At 44.2% G+C, this 15627-nt stretch overlaps 1 protein-coding gene across 12 annotated transcripts in view; it reads right to left on the reverse strand.

The window, feature by feature from the left end:
• fat1a (FAT atypical cadherin 1a) overlaps positions 1-15334 on the reverse strand; it is a 93431-nt gene extending 78097 nt beyond the window's left edge. For 10 of the 12 annotated variants that reach the window (XR_001328235.3, XM_014195253.3, XM_082974236.1 and 7 more), the window contains exons 1-2: positions 13904-14072; positions 8650-11939 (exon numbers count right to left, since the gene is read on the reverse strand). Coding sequence is in view for 11 of the 12 variants with exons in the window: in XM_014195253.3 (XP_014050728.3) it covers positions 8650-11911 (3262 nt within the window). In the remaining variant the exon portion in view is untranslated. Of the gene's footprint in view, positions 1-8649; positions 11940-13903; positions 14074-15087 lie in introns of those variants that run through there. The other 2 variants (XM_014195248.3, XM_045716663.2) reach the window with 2 other exon arrangements.
• Positions 15335-15627: the final 293 nt, after the last annotated feature.

Raw genomic sequence — 15627 nt, forward strand, 5'->3', positions numbered from 1 at the left:
ATTCCTTTTTTTATCTCTTAATTTTTGCACATTTGCGTACTTTTTAACTCTGCGTTGTTAGGAAAGGGCTGGTAAGTAAGCATTTAACAGTAAAGTCTACACTTGTTGTAACAAAATGTAATTTGATCTCTCTTTGACCCAGCGATCCTCTGAGTTGTGCCCCCACCAACCACTTCAGCTTCGTGCATCATTGTGCATTTTGTATACAATCTCCACCGGAGGCAAAAAAAACAGCACAATCAACAGCTGGGCTTAAGGGAAATGGTACTTTAAAACTTTAGACAAACAATCATTTCAGCCAGCTTAACAATGTGGAGCAGTGTGCTTCACTCTACATAATCATATGGTCTTAAAAGGGGAGGGAACTAACTAAAAGCACTAAACAACTGCCATTTACTAAAACTGCATCAACAGACCAGGGGGGAATTAACGTTTTAAAGCGGCATAGATATTCAAAACTATAGCTTGATGACACTGTGTAATAAAATAAGAATCCTATTCTAGATTCTCTGGCCCAAGGAGAAAAAAAAATATGAAAGAATGGCTGCATTCATCTGGAGTGAGGGGGAGAGGGGTTATACGCAGCGAGATACAAAGTGAAAGCGAGAGAGTCTTTAACGAACGAAAGGGGAGTGATGCAATGAAAACATGCTTGATGGGATTTCTCTTTTTTTTCCTGGCAGAATTTAGCCCATTAATTCCAGTTGAGGAAGCCTATTGGGACACGCCCTGGCAGCTACCATTGTCACAGAGCGCAGTGTTATTTCAAAAGGCCTCAGAGTGGGCCTGTGAGAAGCGCCACCTGGTTTCATATCGCGTTATAATTTAAGACCTGTTCCCTCCCAGCCCTCCGGTGCCATGCCCCGCTCCTCTGATAATAGCGGGCGCGATATACCGTCTGTTTTCCCCTTATCGCAAAATGTTTATGAAGCCCCCTGAGATAGTTGCCCACTGACACCGACTGTACTCCAATGCGCCGCGGTAAACGGTTCCCGTGGAAAGGTCTTTTTTTTTGGAGACAGATAAGGCACTTTGAAATATAGGCCTGCTCTCGTTTTCCAATAGGCTGCCGTGCTGACATTTACAAAGGTTGATTCTTTTTTCATTACATTTTTATTGTCTTCGGAGATTAGAGATTAGAGTGGCGTTTAGGCCTATAAAAGGCATTATGGTTGTTGAGAGTTATGACAGGAAGGTTGGGACAGTATGTGAGTTTAAATGCATGTTTGGGCAGCATTTTCTATCCTAAGTTTTTCAACCCTAAGAGGCAACCATGGCACTTAGGCCTAAACATGTCAGTGTCTACATCTGTATAACACTGGATTTGAACCCAGTGCCATTAAACTGCGGTCTCTGGTCATGCTACCATAATTCTGATGTTTCCTGTCTTTGGTCTTTACATTGGCAGCTTGACAGTGAACATGATGGACGGGGAATTCAAAAGGAGCATCTTTATCTCTCGCCGTTTGATTTTAAGTGGTTGTCTCTCAACACATGAAACCTCAGGATTTGTTAAGCCAAGCACTGTTTCACTTTGACATTCAGTCAGTTACGCTTTGAGAGCCAATGCATCATACAGAGATGCTTTAAAATAAACAGCCAGCTAAGACTTTGTCGGTTACCCCTTTCACTGCAGTAAACTCCATTTTGATTGGGGCTATGATCGGAAAACAACGACTTCACATTCAGGTGAACATGCTACAGGGAACTGCAGGTCTTTTCATAGTGACAGGGGAACACACGCCAAGATAGACAACTGAAAAACAAAATGGCTTCTAGGCCCAACTTTCAGCAATCGAAATATCCCAGTAAACTTCACCAAGATCAAATGGATTATTTTATTTTCTGGCAAATGCGGGACAAACATGTAGTTACTGCAGTCTTGTACGTGTCTGCAGAATCTCTGTGCAATCATTAGCAACTTGTGTAGAGTCATAATTGACAGTAGTTTACATAAAAAGAAAACAAAATGTCACTAACCATTATTTGCCACGGGTCTCAATTGCCTAGATTAGCATGACAAGAGCTAACTCACAATCGAGCACACCATCTGCACGCGGCACCTTCACAGGTTTCTAAAAAATACTTAATGGACAGAGCGAAGCAACAAACTTTAACTGGGGAAAGTGTGCTTTTCATTTAGCACCCTACAATCAACTTTGGCCCGCTGCACATTCCTGGTCCTGTCGCCCCAGCAACGGCGCTCAAGCAAAGACCATTACAAGTCATGTGGCTCTTTTGAGTGTGCTGAAGAAGTCACACTTCTGGCTTGAGCTTCTGTGTATAGAAACAAAAAAAAATAGATGGGACCGGGCCTGGGTGCTTGGGTTCAATCAATCTCCCATGAAGCTTTGGTGGTGCAGACATGGCTGGAATAGTGAACGCAGCCAAACATGAAAAGACAAAACCATTCGCCACATACCTCCCCTATCTGGCATCACTGAGGGTCGGCCCTACCTCGCTCTCGACAGGAAGGGCAATGGAGGGACAATTTGGAGAGGAGAGGAGGGAGGAAGGCCCAATTTGAAGAGGGGAAAACACAAGCTCACAGAATTTTGTCATTACACGTCAAACTATTTCATTTGCCTCCACAAAGAGCTATTTCAGCACACCGGCTGCCTCCAGTTTGAAGTGAAAGGGCAACGCATACATTATCCAATGAGCAAAGGGCAATGCATACATTATCCAATGAGCATCTGGACGGAAGAGGCGATTCCACTGGGGCTGTTGAGATTCCTTCCTTTTTTCCTACATAAATGCAAACACACCGCATGAAGGCCTACACCTTTGTTCACATTTACTACTAGTATATTTTAAGTCTGGGGACTTTTATTAATATGCATTTTCACCTCTTTTTTTCCCTGTTCTTCTTCATCCTGTTAAGTGAATCAGTGCAAATTCAATTATCACATCTTGGTTTTTCCCCTCGGTTCACAAAGTAGGCTAACGAACTTAAAGACATGACTTCAATAGCGCTGTCAAAACACCATCTAAACTAGCAGTTCCTGGAGGAGAAACACAATGAGAGAGAGAGAGTCTGGTCGAACTAGCTCTTTACGTCAAAGGCTGAAATACAAGGTATTAGGAGTTCTAACAGAAAGACATGCTTAATTGATCACAGAGGACCCTTCCATGACCTCATAAACGGCAGTCAGTCCTTTAGCGCAAGCACCAAGTCTAATTGATCTACTTTGAGAACGGTCTCCATCGATTCACTGATGGCGCCGACAGAGATGGTCGCCTCGCTTCGAGTTCTTAGGAAACTATGCAGTATTTTTTTTTTTTTTTATGTATTATTTCTTACATTGTTACCACAAGCATTTCGCTACACTCACATTAACATCTGCTAACCATGTGTATGTGACAAATACAATTTGATTTGAACAATGTACCAGTACAAGACTTATTGGGCCTAGGCCTATAGCCTACCTCGCCACTAATCAAGCACAGCCCATGACAAACAACATCCTCCACCCCTCCCTCTTCCCTAAGCAACATCAGCAGAGTTACTGGCTTTTTTTTTACAGGAACGTCGGTGAAAAGCATTTATAGTGCACTGCAGAGTGAAGACCATTAAGAGTCGATCTCAATTTAGATTCACAGAGAGAATGGAATGTCAAGTGGTTTTGTCCCAAATGAACACCACTCACCACCTCGACCACCCCACAACAATAACTGCTACTAGTGATGGTTGGGGGGGTGTACAGTTACATATTGGGATCTTTTTTTTTTTTTTACGATATATCGTGTTGACAATATCGCAATATAGTTTGGAGCTAGTTGGCTGTACCTGCGCCAAAACTCCTTCATAGCTTTTAAAATAGGGAGCCAATTAGTTTTTAGAACTTTGATTTCCATGACTGATCAAAACTTGTTTCCTTATGGCTCTCTCTTGCCCCTCTGCAGCAGACATATGGTGAGCAATATGTTTGGAACATCGAATCGCAATAAAATCACACTATAGATTCACAATATACACTGCTCCAAAAAATAAAGGGAACACTAAAATAACACATCCTAGATCTGAATTAATGAAATAATCTTATGAAATACTTTTTTCTTTACATAGTTGAATGTGCTGCCAACAAAATCACACAAAAATAATCAATGGAAATCCAATTTATCAACCCATGGAGGTCTGGATTTGGAGTCACACTCAAAATGAAAGTGGAAAACCACACTACAGGCTGATCCAACTTTGATGTAATGTCCTTAAAACAAGTCAAAATGAGGCTCAGTAGTGTGTGTGGCCTCCACGTGCCTGTATGACCTCCCTACAACGCCTGGGCATGCTCCTGATGAGGTGGCGGATGGTCTCCTGAGGGATCTCCTCCAAGACCTGGACTAAAGCATCCGCCAACTCCTGGAGAGTCTGTGGTGAAACGTGGCGTTGGTGGATGGAGCGAGACATGATGTCCCAGATGTGCTCAATTGGATTCAGGTCTGGGGAACGGGCGGGCCAGTCCATAGCATCAATGCCTTCCTCTTGCAGGAACTGCTGACACACTCCAGCCACAAGAGGTCTAGCATTGTCTTGCATTAGGAGGAACCCAGGGCCAACTGCACCAGCATATGGTCTCACAAGGGGTCTGAGGATCTCGTCTCGGTACCTAATGGCAGTCAGGCTACCTCTGGCGAGCACATGGAGGGCTGTGCGGCCCGCCAAAGAAATGCCATCCCACACCATGACTGACCCACCGCCAAACCGGTCATGCTGGAGGATGTTGCAGGCAGCAGAACGTTCTCCACGGCGTCTCCAGACTCTATCACGTCTGTCACATGTGCTCAGTGTGAACCTGCTTTCATCTGTGAAGAGCACAGGGCGCCAGTGGCGAATTTGCCAATCTTGGTGTTCTCTGGCAAATGCCTAACGTCCTGCATGGTGTTGGGCTGTAAGCACAACCCCCACCTGTGGACGTCGGGCCCTCATACCACTCTCATGGAGTCTGTTTCTGACCGTTTGAGCAGACACATGCACATTTGTGGCCTGCTGGAGGTCATTTTGCAGGGCTCTGGCAGTGCTCCTCCTGCTCCTCCTTGCACAAAGGCGGAGGTAGCGGTCCTGCTGCTGGGTTACTGCCCTCCTACGGCCTCCTCCACGTCTCCTGATGTACTGGCCTGTCTCCTGGTAGCGCCTCCATGCTCTGGACACTACGCTGACAGACACAGCAAACCTTCTTGCCACAGCTCGCATTGATGTGCCATCCTGGATGAGCTGCACTACCTGAGACACTTGTGTGGGTTGTAGACTCCGTCTCATGCTACCACTAGAGTGAAAGCACCGCCAGCATTCAAAAGTGACCAAAACATCAGCCAGGAAGCATAGGAACTGAGAAGTGGTCTGCGGTCACCACCTGCAGAACCACTCCTTTATTGGGGGTGTCTTGCTAATTGCCTATAATTTCCACCTGTTGTCTATTCCATTTGTACAACAGCATGTGAAATGTATTGTCAATCAGTGTTGCTTGCTAAGTGGACAGTTTGATTTCACAGAAGTGTGATTGACTTGGAGTTACATTGTGTTGTTTAAGTGTTCCCTTTATTTTTTTGAGCAGTGTATATAGAATCATGAGAAATACAATAAATATCGTATTGGCACCGAAGTATTGTGATAACGTCTTATCTTGAGGTCCCTGGCAATTCCCAGCCCTAACTTCTACGCCCAACCACAACAACCCCCCTCTTACTAGAAGCCTTAACTAGCCTACTTTGTAAAATAAGTCCATCTTGTTGTTCTTCTTTCTGTATCATGACCTCAGGCTCCAGTTGTTTGTTCCTTTTTCCAACTAAAGGTTTATTAAAACAAGGAACTAGATTCCATGCCTGGCCCTGGAAACATCAATCAGGTTAGCGGCATACCTAGCTGGCCTTAAGTGTGTCAGACCCCCATTAGCACGATAACCCCAACAGCAGTGTCTGAGCACACACGAGGACAGAATTAGCCTGGACTGCACACAAAATCTCACCAGGGCTCCACATAGCCCCCAGCTCTAAACATGTTTGTGTGATGTGCAGAAGTAAATACAAGGGTCAGAGATCCAGAGGGACCCGGACCAGACGATTGGCAGATATACCCGTCTACAGTCGGACAATAAGAACTGGATAGGGGGAAAACATGTTGATTCCTATCTTAGAAGTAACAACTTTCTGGGTTTTGCTAATCTTATCTTGGCCTAAAAATGGCTGAATTACTGCTGTTAGCAAAAGCAAACCCTGAATCGGGTAAAATAATATATTGAAAGCTGAAGTTACGTAAATTAATTTCCGCCTCTGTTTACTAAACTAAATTAAGCTAGTAACTAAATATAAAGTTCAAGATTTAGGCTTAAGGAGAAAAACTAAGGGCCAAAATTGTATCTTCTTGGCGGTAAGATGAGAGGTAAGGGAGTCAAATGGGCACTAAAGACCTTTTCATTTGCACATTCCTCATCACTACCCCTCCATTCTCAAACCCAGGGGTTCAAGAGGATAAAGGGAATAAATAATGCATGCATAAGGAGAACATGAGATTCCAAAAGGCATTTAACTTAACCAGCCACAGATGTTAGCCAGCCTTCCCTTACTAGCCCCCCTCATAAAAACCTTTCCAGAGCTTAAGGTGTGTGTGGCTTCTGGCATGTACCCTTTGGTTTTAGCACTTTTTCATTTGTTTTCTTCTCTTCTCAACCCTTGTTTTCCTACTTGTCGGAAAGCACTAGCTGCAGCTGCATGACTGGGTGAAAGCGATGCTGGGTGTGCACCCTTTGTTTTACATTGATTTCTTGTAGAGCATAATCCTCACATGATAACCTCACACCCCCCTCTGCTCAGACCCAGACCAACCCACCAAACCATCCTTCAGTCAATGCATGAATTCCCAGGAGGCACACCGTTGCCGTGGGCATATTTGGTTTGCTACCAGCTATGGCTGTGATCCCTAACAATGGGGCTGAATAGCAGGACAATCCTATCATTGCCACTTCTGATAAATCACTCTGAAGGCCATGGAGGTCGAGGGCAGGGGAGGAAGAGCAGGTCAGGAGCTCCCGGTGACCTGCATCCAATACATTCAGGAGTGGGATTTCAAACAAGAAGTGGGTGTCCTTCACAGAAACAAGAACACTTCTGAGATTCGGGGTAAGATCCACAGCCCCAAGCCAAGGGCAGTCTCAACTAACAAACCCCAGAACAGAAATCTCTGTTGCCTAAATATAAGGCACTTTGTTTCAAAATGTCAACTCCCTAAAGAGTGCATTGTGTGTGAGAAAGTTTCTACAAATTTTGATGAGCGGGACCGAAGCCATTTTTAAACCAATCTCAGATGAGTTTCAAATTGCATTTCAAGAATCAAAAGGCTCCCTCTAGTTCGCTCTGTTTACATTTTCCCTCAGTATTTTTTAACAAAAGAGGTAGAATTATCTACAAGCAACAATCTGACAACTACCCCAGAGAACAATCAAACTAAGACTGGACAGGCACAATAGCTGACAGATGGTCCTTATTAAGGAGCAATGCTTCATGCCGGCTCATCCCGTCATGCTAAATTTACCAGCAAAGAAATTGTGATTTCCCCACAGGTTCACGAAAGGCCCTAATTTACTCCGCTTAATAAAGTGTATGTCTCCACCTGAATCTAAATTAACATTCTCTCATCAATTTCTCATTTAGTTACTTTAAAATCTGTAAATTACATTTCCAGAGACTTTGCATTGAACTTCCAGGCTTAAGGGATAGACTACATATATGCTAAAACCTTGATGTTTTATGCATCGAGTTTCACCGGCCCATTTATACATTAAATATGTATACTGCCATGCTGAAATGCATTTTAAAAGGGAAAAACTGACATTAAGCCACCCAGAGTATGGTAACTATGTTTAAAATGAAGGGCAGCAAGCCAGGTCTGACACACCCAAAATGGGGTGACCAGTAGCTTTTTGTGGCAAAACCGTTTGAATTCCGGACTGCTTATTTTTAAACCCTTGGCACAGGTTCTTTAACGTCCGTGAGCAGCTGAAAAAAAATATTCCTACTTTCTTTGTAAGACCACAAAGAGGCCGTCAAGTGCATTTCACCAGACAAGCAAAAAATTTAGATTTGCAATACTAAAGCAGATATGACAATCACAGAAAAATAACTCTCTCATTATACAAACAAGTTCCATCTCATGTGGGATTAGCCAGCATGCAGCATTACTCATTTGCATATGACTAGTTTTTCAACATTGAAACAAAATGCTGTGTTCAGCACTACAGTGCTTGTGTGGAAAAGGGAGAGTCAGTGAGTAAAATCACTAAGCAATCCTCTTAATTCCACGGCAACTAGTTTGGAATGTCTACTGCATGTCTAGGACACAGCTGCTCCAGCTGTTCCTGCCATCAATTCTCTTCCCTCAGACAGAAAAATGAAAGGAATCAGGAAGCTTAGCGGTTCTCCAGGAAGAACCTCCATTCACCATTTGCCCCCACCACTGATATTTCATGGGGGGGACATGGGCAGACAAGCATAGTCTGCACAGATACATGGGATTACACCCCTTTTCACATCCCAGTCATTTAAAATTCATGCATGCCCATTTGGTGCCTTAAATAATAAATGATAAACAAAATGGGCCTTCACATAGGGGCAATATGGTAATGACAAAGAGGGGGAAAAAAGTGAGAAACTCACCAGTCTCTTCATCAATGGTGAATATCCCTAGGCCAGAGCCGTCCCGTATTGAGTAGCGTATTTCTCCATCTCTTCCTTTGTCTTCATCTTGAGCCGTTACTTTCATTACGGATGTCCCAACGAGGGCGTCCTCTTTTATAAATCCCTTATCCACAAACGAGGGGAACCACGGGCGATACAGATTCTCGTTTACGTCCACTACATCCACCTCAATGAAGCACGTCGACGATAAAGACATGGGCTTCCCTTTGTCCTTGGCTTTCGCCGTGAGATTGTACACCTGCTTTTTCTCGTAATCCAGATTCTGCAGGATGCGTACCGCGCCACTGAGTTTGTCCACCTCGAAGTTGCCGTCCCCGTTATCGCTGAGGCTGTACCGTACCTGACTGGACAGCCCGACATCCGGGTCGTGAGCCTCCAGCCACATAATCACAGTGCCGATCGGGAGGTCCTCCCTCACTTTCACGCGGTAATTTGACGGGATGAATTTGGGAGGATTGTCATTGACGTCCTCAAGAACGACCTTTAGCAACACTGTAGACACGAGTTGAGGTTCATTAACAGCCTGGTCACATGCAGCGATCTTCAGAATGTAAACCGGGTGCACCTCGCGATCCAGCGGCTTTTTCACCGTCACTACTCCAGTCAGCTCGTCAATGGCAAACTGGTCAGTGTCGGCCACAATCAAATACCTGATTACTCCGTTATCTCCCTGGTCCTTATCGGTGGAATCCACCTGGACGATTTCAGTGCCCACTGGTGTGTTTTCACTTATTTCCACCGAATAGGAGTCTTGCAGGAACTGCGGACTGTTATCGTTAGCATCCAAGATCTTAACATCTAAAAGACGCGAGGAGGACTTCTGCGGTATTCCCAGATCATAGACTGTGACGTTCAGTGTGTAGTGGTCCGTCGTTTCCCTGTCCAGTGGAGTGTGAACCAAAAGCCAACCGGTGTTCATGTCTACAATGAAACGACTCTCTGCATCTCCTCCTGAAATAACGTACACCAGTTTTCCGTTAAAACCACTGTCTGTGTCGGAGGCGCTTAGATGGACTACCCTAGCCCCAACCGGAAGGTCTTCTTTGACCTCAATGACACTGGGGAAGGACTCCGCAAACTGAGGGGAGTAGCGATTAACCGAATGGATGTCCATTAAGTTATCGTCAGGCTCAGTTGGGGTGTGGAGCTTAGTGCCATGAAGAAGCTTTTCTGCCAACATGGTAGCAACCCCAGTGTCGACGCACTTCAATTGGACAGGCTTGCGAGCTGTGATGACAGTGATGTTCATAATCATTGGTTCAGTCTCATGCTCTCCATCACTGGCTCTGATCTGTAGGCTATGGAAGGACACTTTACCTGCCTCCCCCTCGGTCAGTGTTCGTTTCAAAGAAAGCACACCCGAGTTGGAGTTCAACTCAAAGAGATCAAGATCATTCCCAGCTTTTATGTCGTACCGCACTAGCTGCAATTCGTCAGCGTCAATTGCAGACACCGTCGTTATCTGCTCTCCCACGCCATGGTCTCTAGGCACCGTGACTTCACAGTCGACATTTTCGAATAGAGGCTTATTGTCATTCAGGTTATTCAGTGTGACAGTAACTGATGCCTCCACCTCCCGTCGGAAAGGGGAACCCCAGTCTGAAGCCCTAATTTTGAGATTGTAAATCCTTGGCATCAGCTCGTAATCCAGCTCTTCTGAGGTGCCAATGACACCAGAGAAGTAGTCGATGACAAACGGCTGCGGGCTCACGTTGGCAATGCTGTAGGTCACATACCCGTTCTCGCCACTGTCTAGATCAGTGGCTTTCACTGCTAACACGTTGGACCCTACGGGTACATTCTCATCAACGGTGGCCTTGTAGGAGGTCTGTTGGAACTCAGGGGCATTATTGTTAACATCTATAATGTCAATGATAACCTTGGTCGCGGCCTTTTTGTCACTGGTAATAACTTCTAGTTCAAATTTAGGGGCATAATCCGCATAGATGGGTCCAGTTGTGGTGATTAAGCCAGTGTCTGGATTAATAGCAAAACGATTCTTCTCTGTTTTATATCTGAAAGCATACTTCAACTGTGGATACTTTGGCAAGGCAGTTACCATAGCAACAGGTGTATGGAGAGGGGCAAACTCACTGAGATTGACCCTATAAACAGCATGTTCAAATTTCGGGGGGCCCACTTTAAACTGAGGGGATGTTACATGTACCACTTTCGCTGAAGAAAACTGGGGGGGGGTTCCTTTGTCCTTGGCCTGTAATGTGAGGTTGTATCCGAAAGGCTGGGTGTCCCAGTCTACATCCTTGACCGCTTTGATTTTGTACTCCTTGCTCCCGGGACTAGTTCTCATGGCCTTAAACTGCTGGAGGGGGTCGCCCCCCACCACGCTCAACGACGCGATCTCCCCGTTTGGTCCCTGGTCATTGTCCTCGACGGTCACTATGGCGTAGGTGGGGTCACGGTCAGCGCCCGAGGGCGCCAGGGTGACGGCGGTGATGACAGGCGCGTGCTCGTTGGCCTGCTCCACCCTCACCGTCAGCTTGGCCATGCTACTGAAGCCGCTGCTCCCGTAGAGCTTCATGCCTCGGTCCACAGCCAGGACCTCCAGGTCATACAGCTTGGTCTCAGAGTGATCCAGCTTGCCCGTCAGCGTCACCACCCCGCTTGTGGGGTGGACGGCGAACATATCTGTCCACTCCCGGAAGCTGTAGTAGTACTCCCCGTTCGTCCCGATGTCGGCGTCCGTGGCGGTGACCTTGGCCACGCTGGTCCGTATGGCCGTGTTCTCGAGCAGCGAGACGCTGTAGGAGGTGGGAGAGAACAGAGGCCTCAGGTCGTTGGTGTCCTGGACCTGGACCTGGACTTGGGCGCGAGCCTCCACGTTGGTGCCCCTCTCCACAGCTTTGACAGTGAGCAAGTAGTGGTCTTTGACCTCCCGGTTCAGAATGGCAGTGCTGCCTCCTTTGGTCCTTATTCTCAGGAAACTAAAGTCTCCCAGGATGTAGTCCTCTGCTTTGAAAAGGTTCTCATTGTCTCCTGACACTATTTTGTACCGTATCTCCCAGGTGGGGTCTGTGATGTAGATGCCCATCTTGGCATGACTCTCCAAGTAGGTCTTAGCAGCAGAGTTCTCGTATATGGTGGCATTGTAAACAGAGTGAGTGAACTGCAGGGCCAATGCCTTCTCCGTCCTTTGGTTCCCTGTGCAGCCGCAGAGGAGCTGCAGGAGCAGCATGAGCAGTGAAGTCAAGTATTTCCCCATTTTCGTACCGTGTTCTCTACCAAACCACCTGGAGACACACAAAACAGAAGGTCAGAATCAAGCTAAAAAAAATAAACATCAAATTAAACATTTAATAGATTTTTCAGAAAATCTCAATAGGGATGGATCAGTGCTTTCATTTAAGAGCATAATAAAAGATATGTCTTTATGCTAACAAGCAAAAGGGCTAAATGTTGAACCTTCCTAAGAGAATTGTGGTTTTAAAGTGGCACGGTGAACGGCTGCTATTAATATCTGCTCGGCAAAGGTCTCTAACCTTACTCCTCTCTTTACTGTGAGCCTCACTGAGCTCATTTAAATGGCATGACAAATGATGGTCAGGCTAATAAATGGGTGTTATGTGACAGATGGGGAGAGGGAGAAAAGATATAGGACAAATAACTTATTTATCTTTGCCGGCATTCCTCTTACTATTTCAGCAACAGGTTTAACAGAAAAGATACACTACGTAAATCCTTTTTACAATTCAGAGACCAGTCTCTTCACGTCAGAACATATACACATTAAATTCAGTCCTCTATGTACAAATGATGATGGAGGTCATTGGTAATGACAAAATTGTTGTAAGGCATTCAATTCTCACTTATTCCATTACAGGTCAAGCGAAAACGGACTTCAAAGCTATAATAAGCACATTTCACAATTCCTTCTATCTTGTAAATTGCACATCTTTGAAATTCTTTGATCTACATGACATTACGCAAATAGCTCAAGCAGATACATTGCACGAAGAAAGGGTTGGAAATGGCGGAAAAGCGGTACTGTCCTCGCATAACTAGACATGCAAACTGACTCAAAATACATGGTCTAATACGAAAGGTAGTGACATTCAGGCATACAGGTTTGTGCTCATATTGGATTTCACGTGTACATTATAAGTCCATTATTATGCCTGGAAATAGTGTATGATCAAAACAACTGAATTCTAACACTAAATGCTGTATCTATACCGACTCTGGGGCCTTAGTTCCTGAGCTTGGCTATTTTCTGTTTAGGCTGTGCTAAAATAAACACAGCGCTGCTCTTTGGGCTTTTAAAGGGTTGCCATCGGGAAAAGCACTGGAGAATGTTAAAACATCCCAGCCCGGGCTATTGACTGACACTGGTATCCAGCTGCCTTAGATCTGTTCAAAACACATGCTAAATGTATGTTTGCAATATATATATATATATATATATATATATATATATATATATATATATATATAAATAATGTTTTATGGGGCTAATAGCATAATGCACGCATGAGAACTTTCAACAACAAAAAAAGTATGCCTTGAGCCTATCATGTCAGGTTAGTAAACAAACTTAAGTAAAACAAATACATGTACAATATTCTTTTTTTACTAAGTCTGCATACACATCCAGGATTTTTCAACTGTTGAACTAGGCTATTCCTGGCAAATCATAAAGAATGAAAAAAAATGTATGTTTACATGTTTTCCCATGTTATATAGAATAATGAACTTTTTTTGGCTGAAATCATATTCTTGGAACAAGGCAAAAGGCAAAAACTAAACAGCTTCATAAAATCATTGCTTTCTGTCTGTTGTTTAATTGTCCAACCCATCCCCCAACGGTCCCCATTTCTATTCATTTCACGTAGACACGGCAGCATTGCCCGAGCCAGATGTATGGTTTTTTAAAGAAATGGCAACAATACCCGAACCGCCAACACTACACAATGTGTAAAACAATTCCTACAAATATACAAAAGGCGTAAAACAGTGAACAACTTCCATAGTCTCTAATTTTGATAGTAACCTATTTAATACATTTCCTAAAAACTTTAAAACGTTAAACTTCATTTGAGGAAAGAAAGGGCTCTGATTTCAATCCACTGCTCGAGCGCCACTTATAGAGAACTAGTCCGGTCGGACTATCTCAACTTTTAACTCCGATTCACAAACCACAAAGACAACTTGCTTATACACAGGAAAAGTGCTAAAACAAATGCATCACATTACATACCTATTGCCTCATTAACGGCGTGGATTTGGCGGTTTTTCATGTAGTTTGTAAGGTACGAATGTCTGCATGGTAACTACGTGGACTTCTCTCTCCGCGACTCTGTCCACTTTCCACTTCTTCTCGTGCTCCCTTTCTTCCACTCTGAATTCCCCTTGTATCTCTCCGCGTTGCGCACGCCCGGATCTACTTTGCTGGCATGAAGATAAAACAACCAGCTCGCTCCCCCGCTTCAAGAATCGAGATAACGGTTAACTTTGATCGGCTCTATTCCCTAGTCTAATTTCAATTATTTATCCCTTCCTAGGCTATAATAGGCAAATCATATAAAATAGGATTTCATAGGGAAAAATCATGCCAATACCTATGAACTATTATCCTTTTTGATTGCATTTCCATGCATCCATAAAATGAACATTACAATTTAGTCCCCAAATGTAGGCAATGTTTTACCACATTTACGCACGGTGCCAATAGTGTTTATGAGGTAATCCAAGCAAATAAAATTATTACTTGGGTACAGGTTTGATTGAATTTTTTGTCGCTTGGGTGAATGGTAATCCCTATTAATGTAAACAATTGCCTATACAGTACAATGTTTTATTATGAGCCTATGGGGAGGGAAAGTGTTTTCCTATTTACAACCTTCAATTAATTTCGATGTGTGCAACGAGAGTGCACATTTACACGCCTGGTATTCAAGAAGTATCTTCATGTTGGAATATTCGTTGTAATAAATGTGCAATAATATCTTATTCCCAAATTCGTGCGCATGGGAGTGTGACCGATATGCGATTGATGGCGCTCTCTCACTACTTATTGTTCAGGCTATTTTCTCTCCAAAGCGCTGCGCTCTGGACGGCACATGCTGCTGCTCACCCACAACTTTATAGTGTGTGGGTGTGTGTGTGTGTGTGTGTGTGTGTGTGTGTGTGTGTGTGTGTGTGTGTGTGTGTGTGTGTGTGTGTGTGTGTGTGTGTGTGTGTGTGTAGTGGGAGAGGAATCTTGGAGATTGTGAAGCATGGGCTGCCAGTAAAATTTAATATTAAAGCCTCCTCGGAAGTTTATCATGTCACTAATGTTGATGATGATCATGATGAAAGACTCCTGCTATTTTCAATGGTTTTGTGCAATACATTATCGTTACTCTATCAGTTTAAAGCAATGCTATTTCCTAGTGTACTTACCAGACACCGCCTCTCCAAAGTTCGGTTCAGATAAATCTCAGCAAATGTTGGCAAATTATGTTTGCGAGCAGGTCGCAAAACGGTAAAGTGACACAGAGGAACCAATCCGACTCCGGTTATTCCACATAATTCACATTTTCAACGCCTCCGAAATCCATAAAATACACATTTTCATCAAGCGTGTATGGCACATTGAAGTCCACAATCTTTCATCGGCGTGCGGTTCAACAGCATCGGTTCAACAGCAGTAGCCGACTGTTTCTACCGGGATGCCTCGGTTTTAGGAAGCAGTGACGTAACGAGGCTCACACGCCTTCGTTGCTCTCCTTGCTGATTCCCATACAAGTTCAACTAGAAAATAAAGCGACAAGGAGCCTAAAATATTAAAATAGCAGGATTCAAGATTCACTCGTTGGTAATACTCAATTGCTTTGCTACAGGACCATAAAAATTACTTTCCCTATTGAAAGTAAACTAAGGTTGTGTAGGATATAATTTATGTGATATGGTTGCAAAAGGCTGCACATTTCAGCATGAACA

This window comes from Salmo salar, chromosome 04, assembly GCF_965601325.2.
Source record: "Salmo salar chromosome 04, fSalSal1, whole genome shotgun sequence".
NCBI classification, from domain to species: domain Eukaryota; kingdom Metazoa; phylum Chordata; class Actinopteri; order Salmoniformes; family Salmonidae; genus Salmo; species Salmo salar.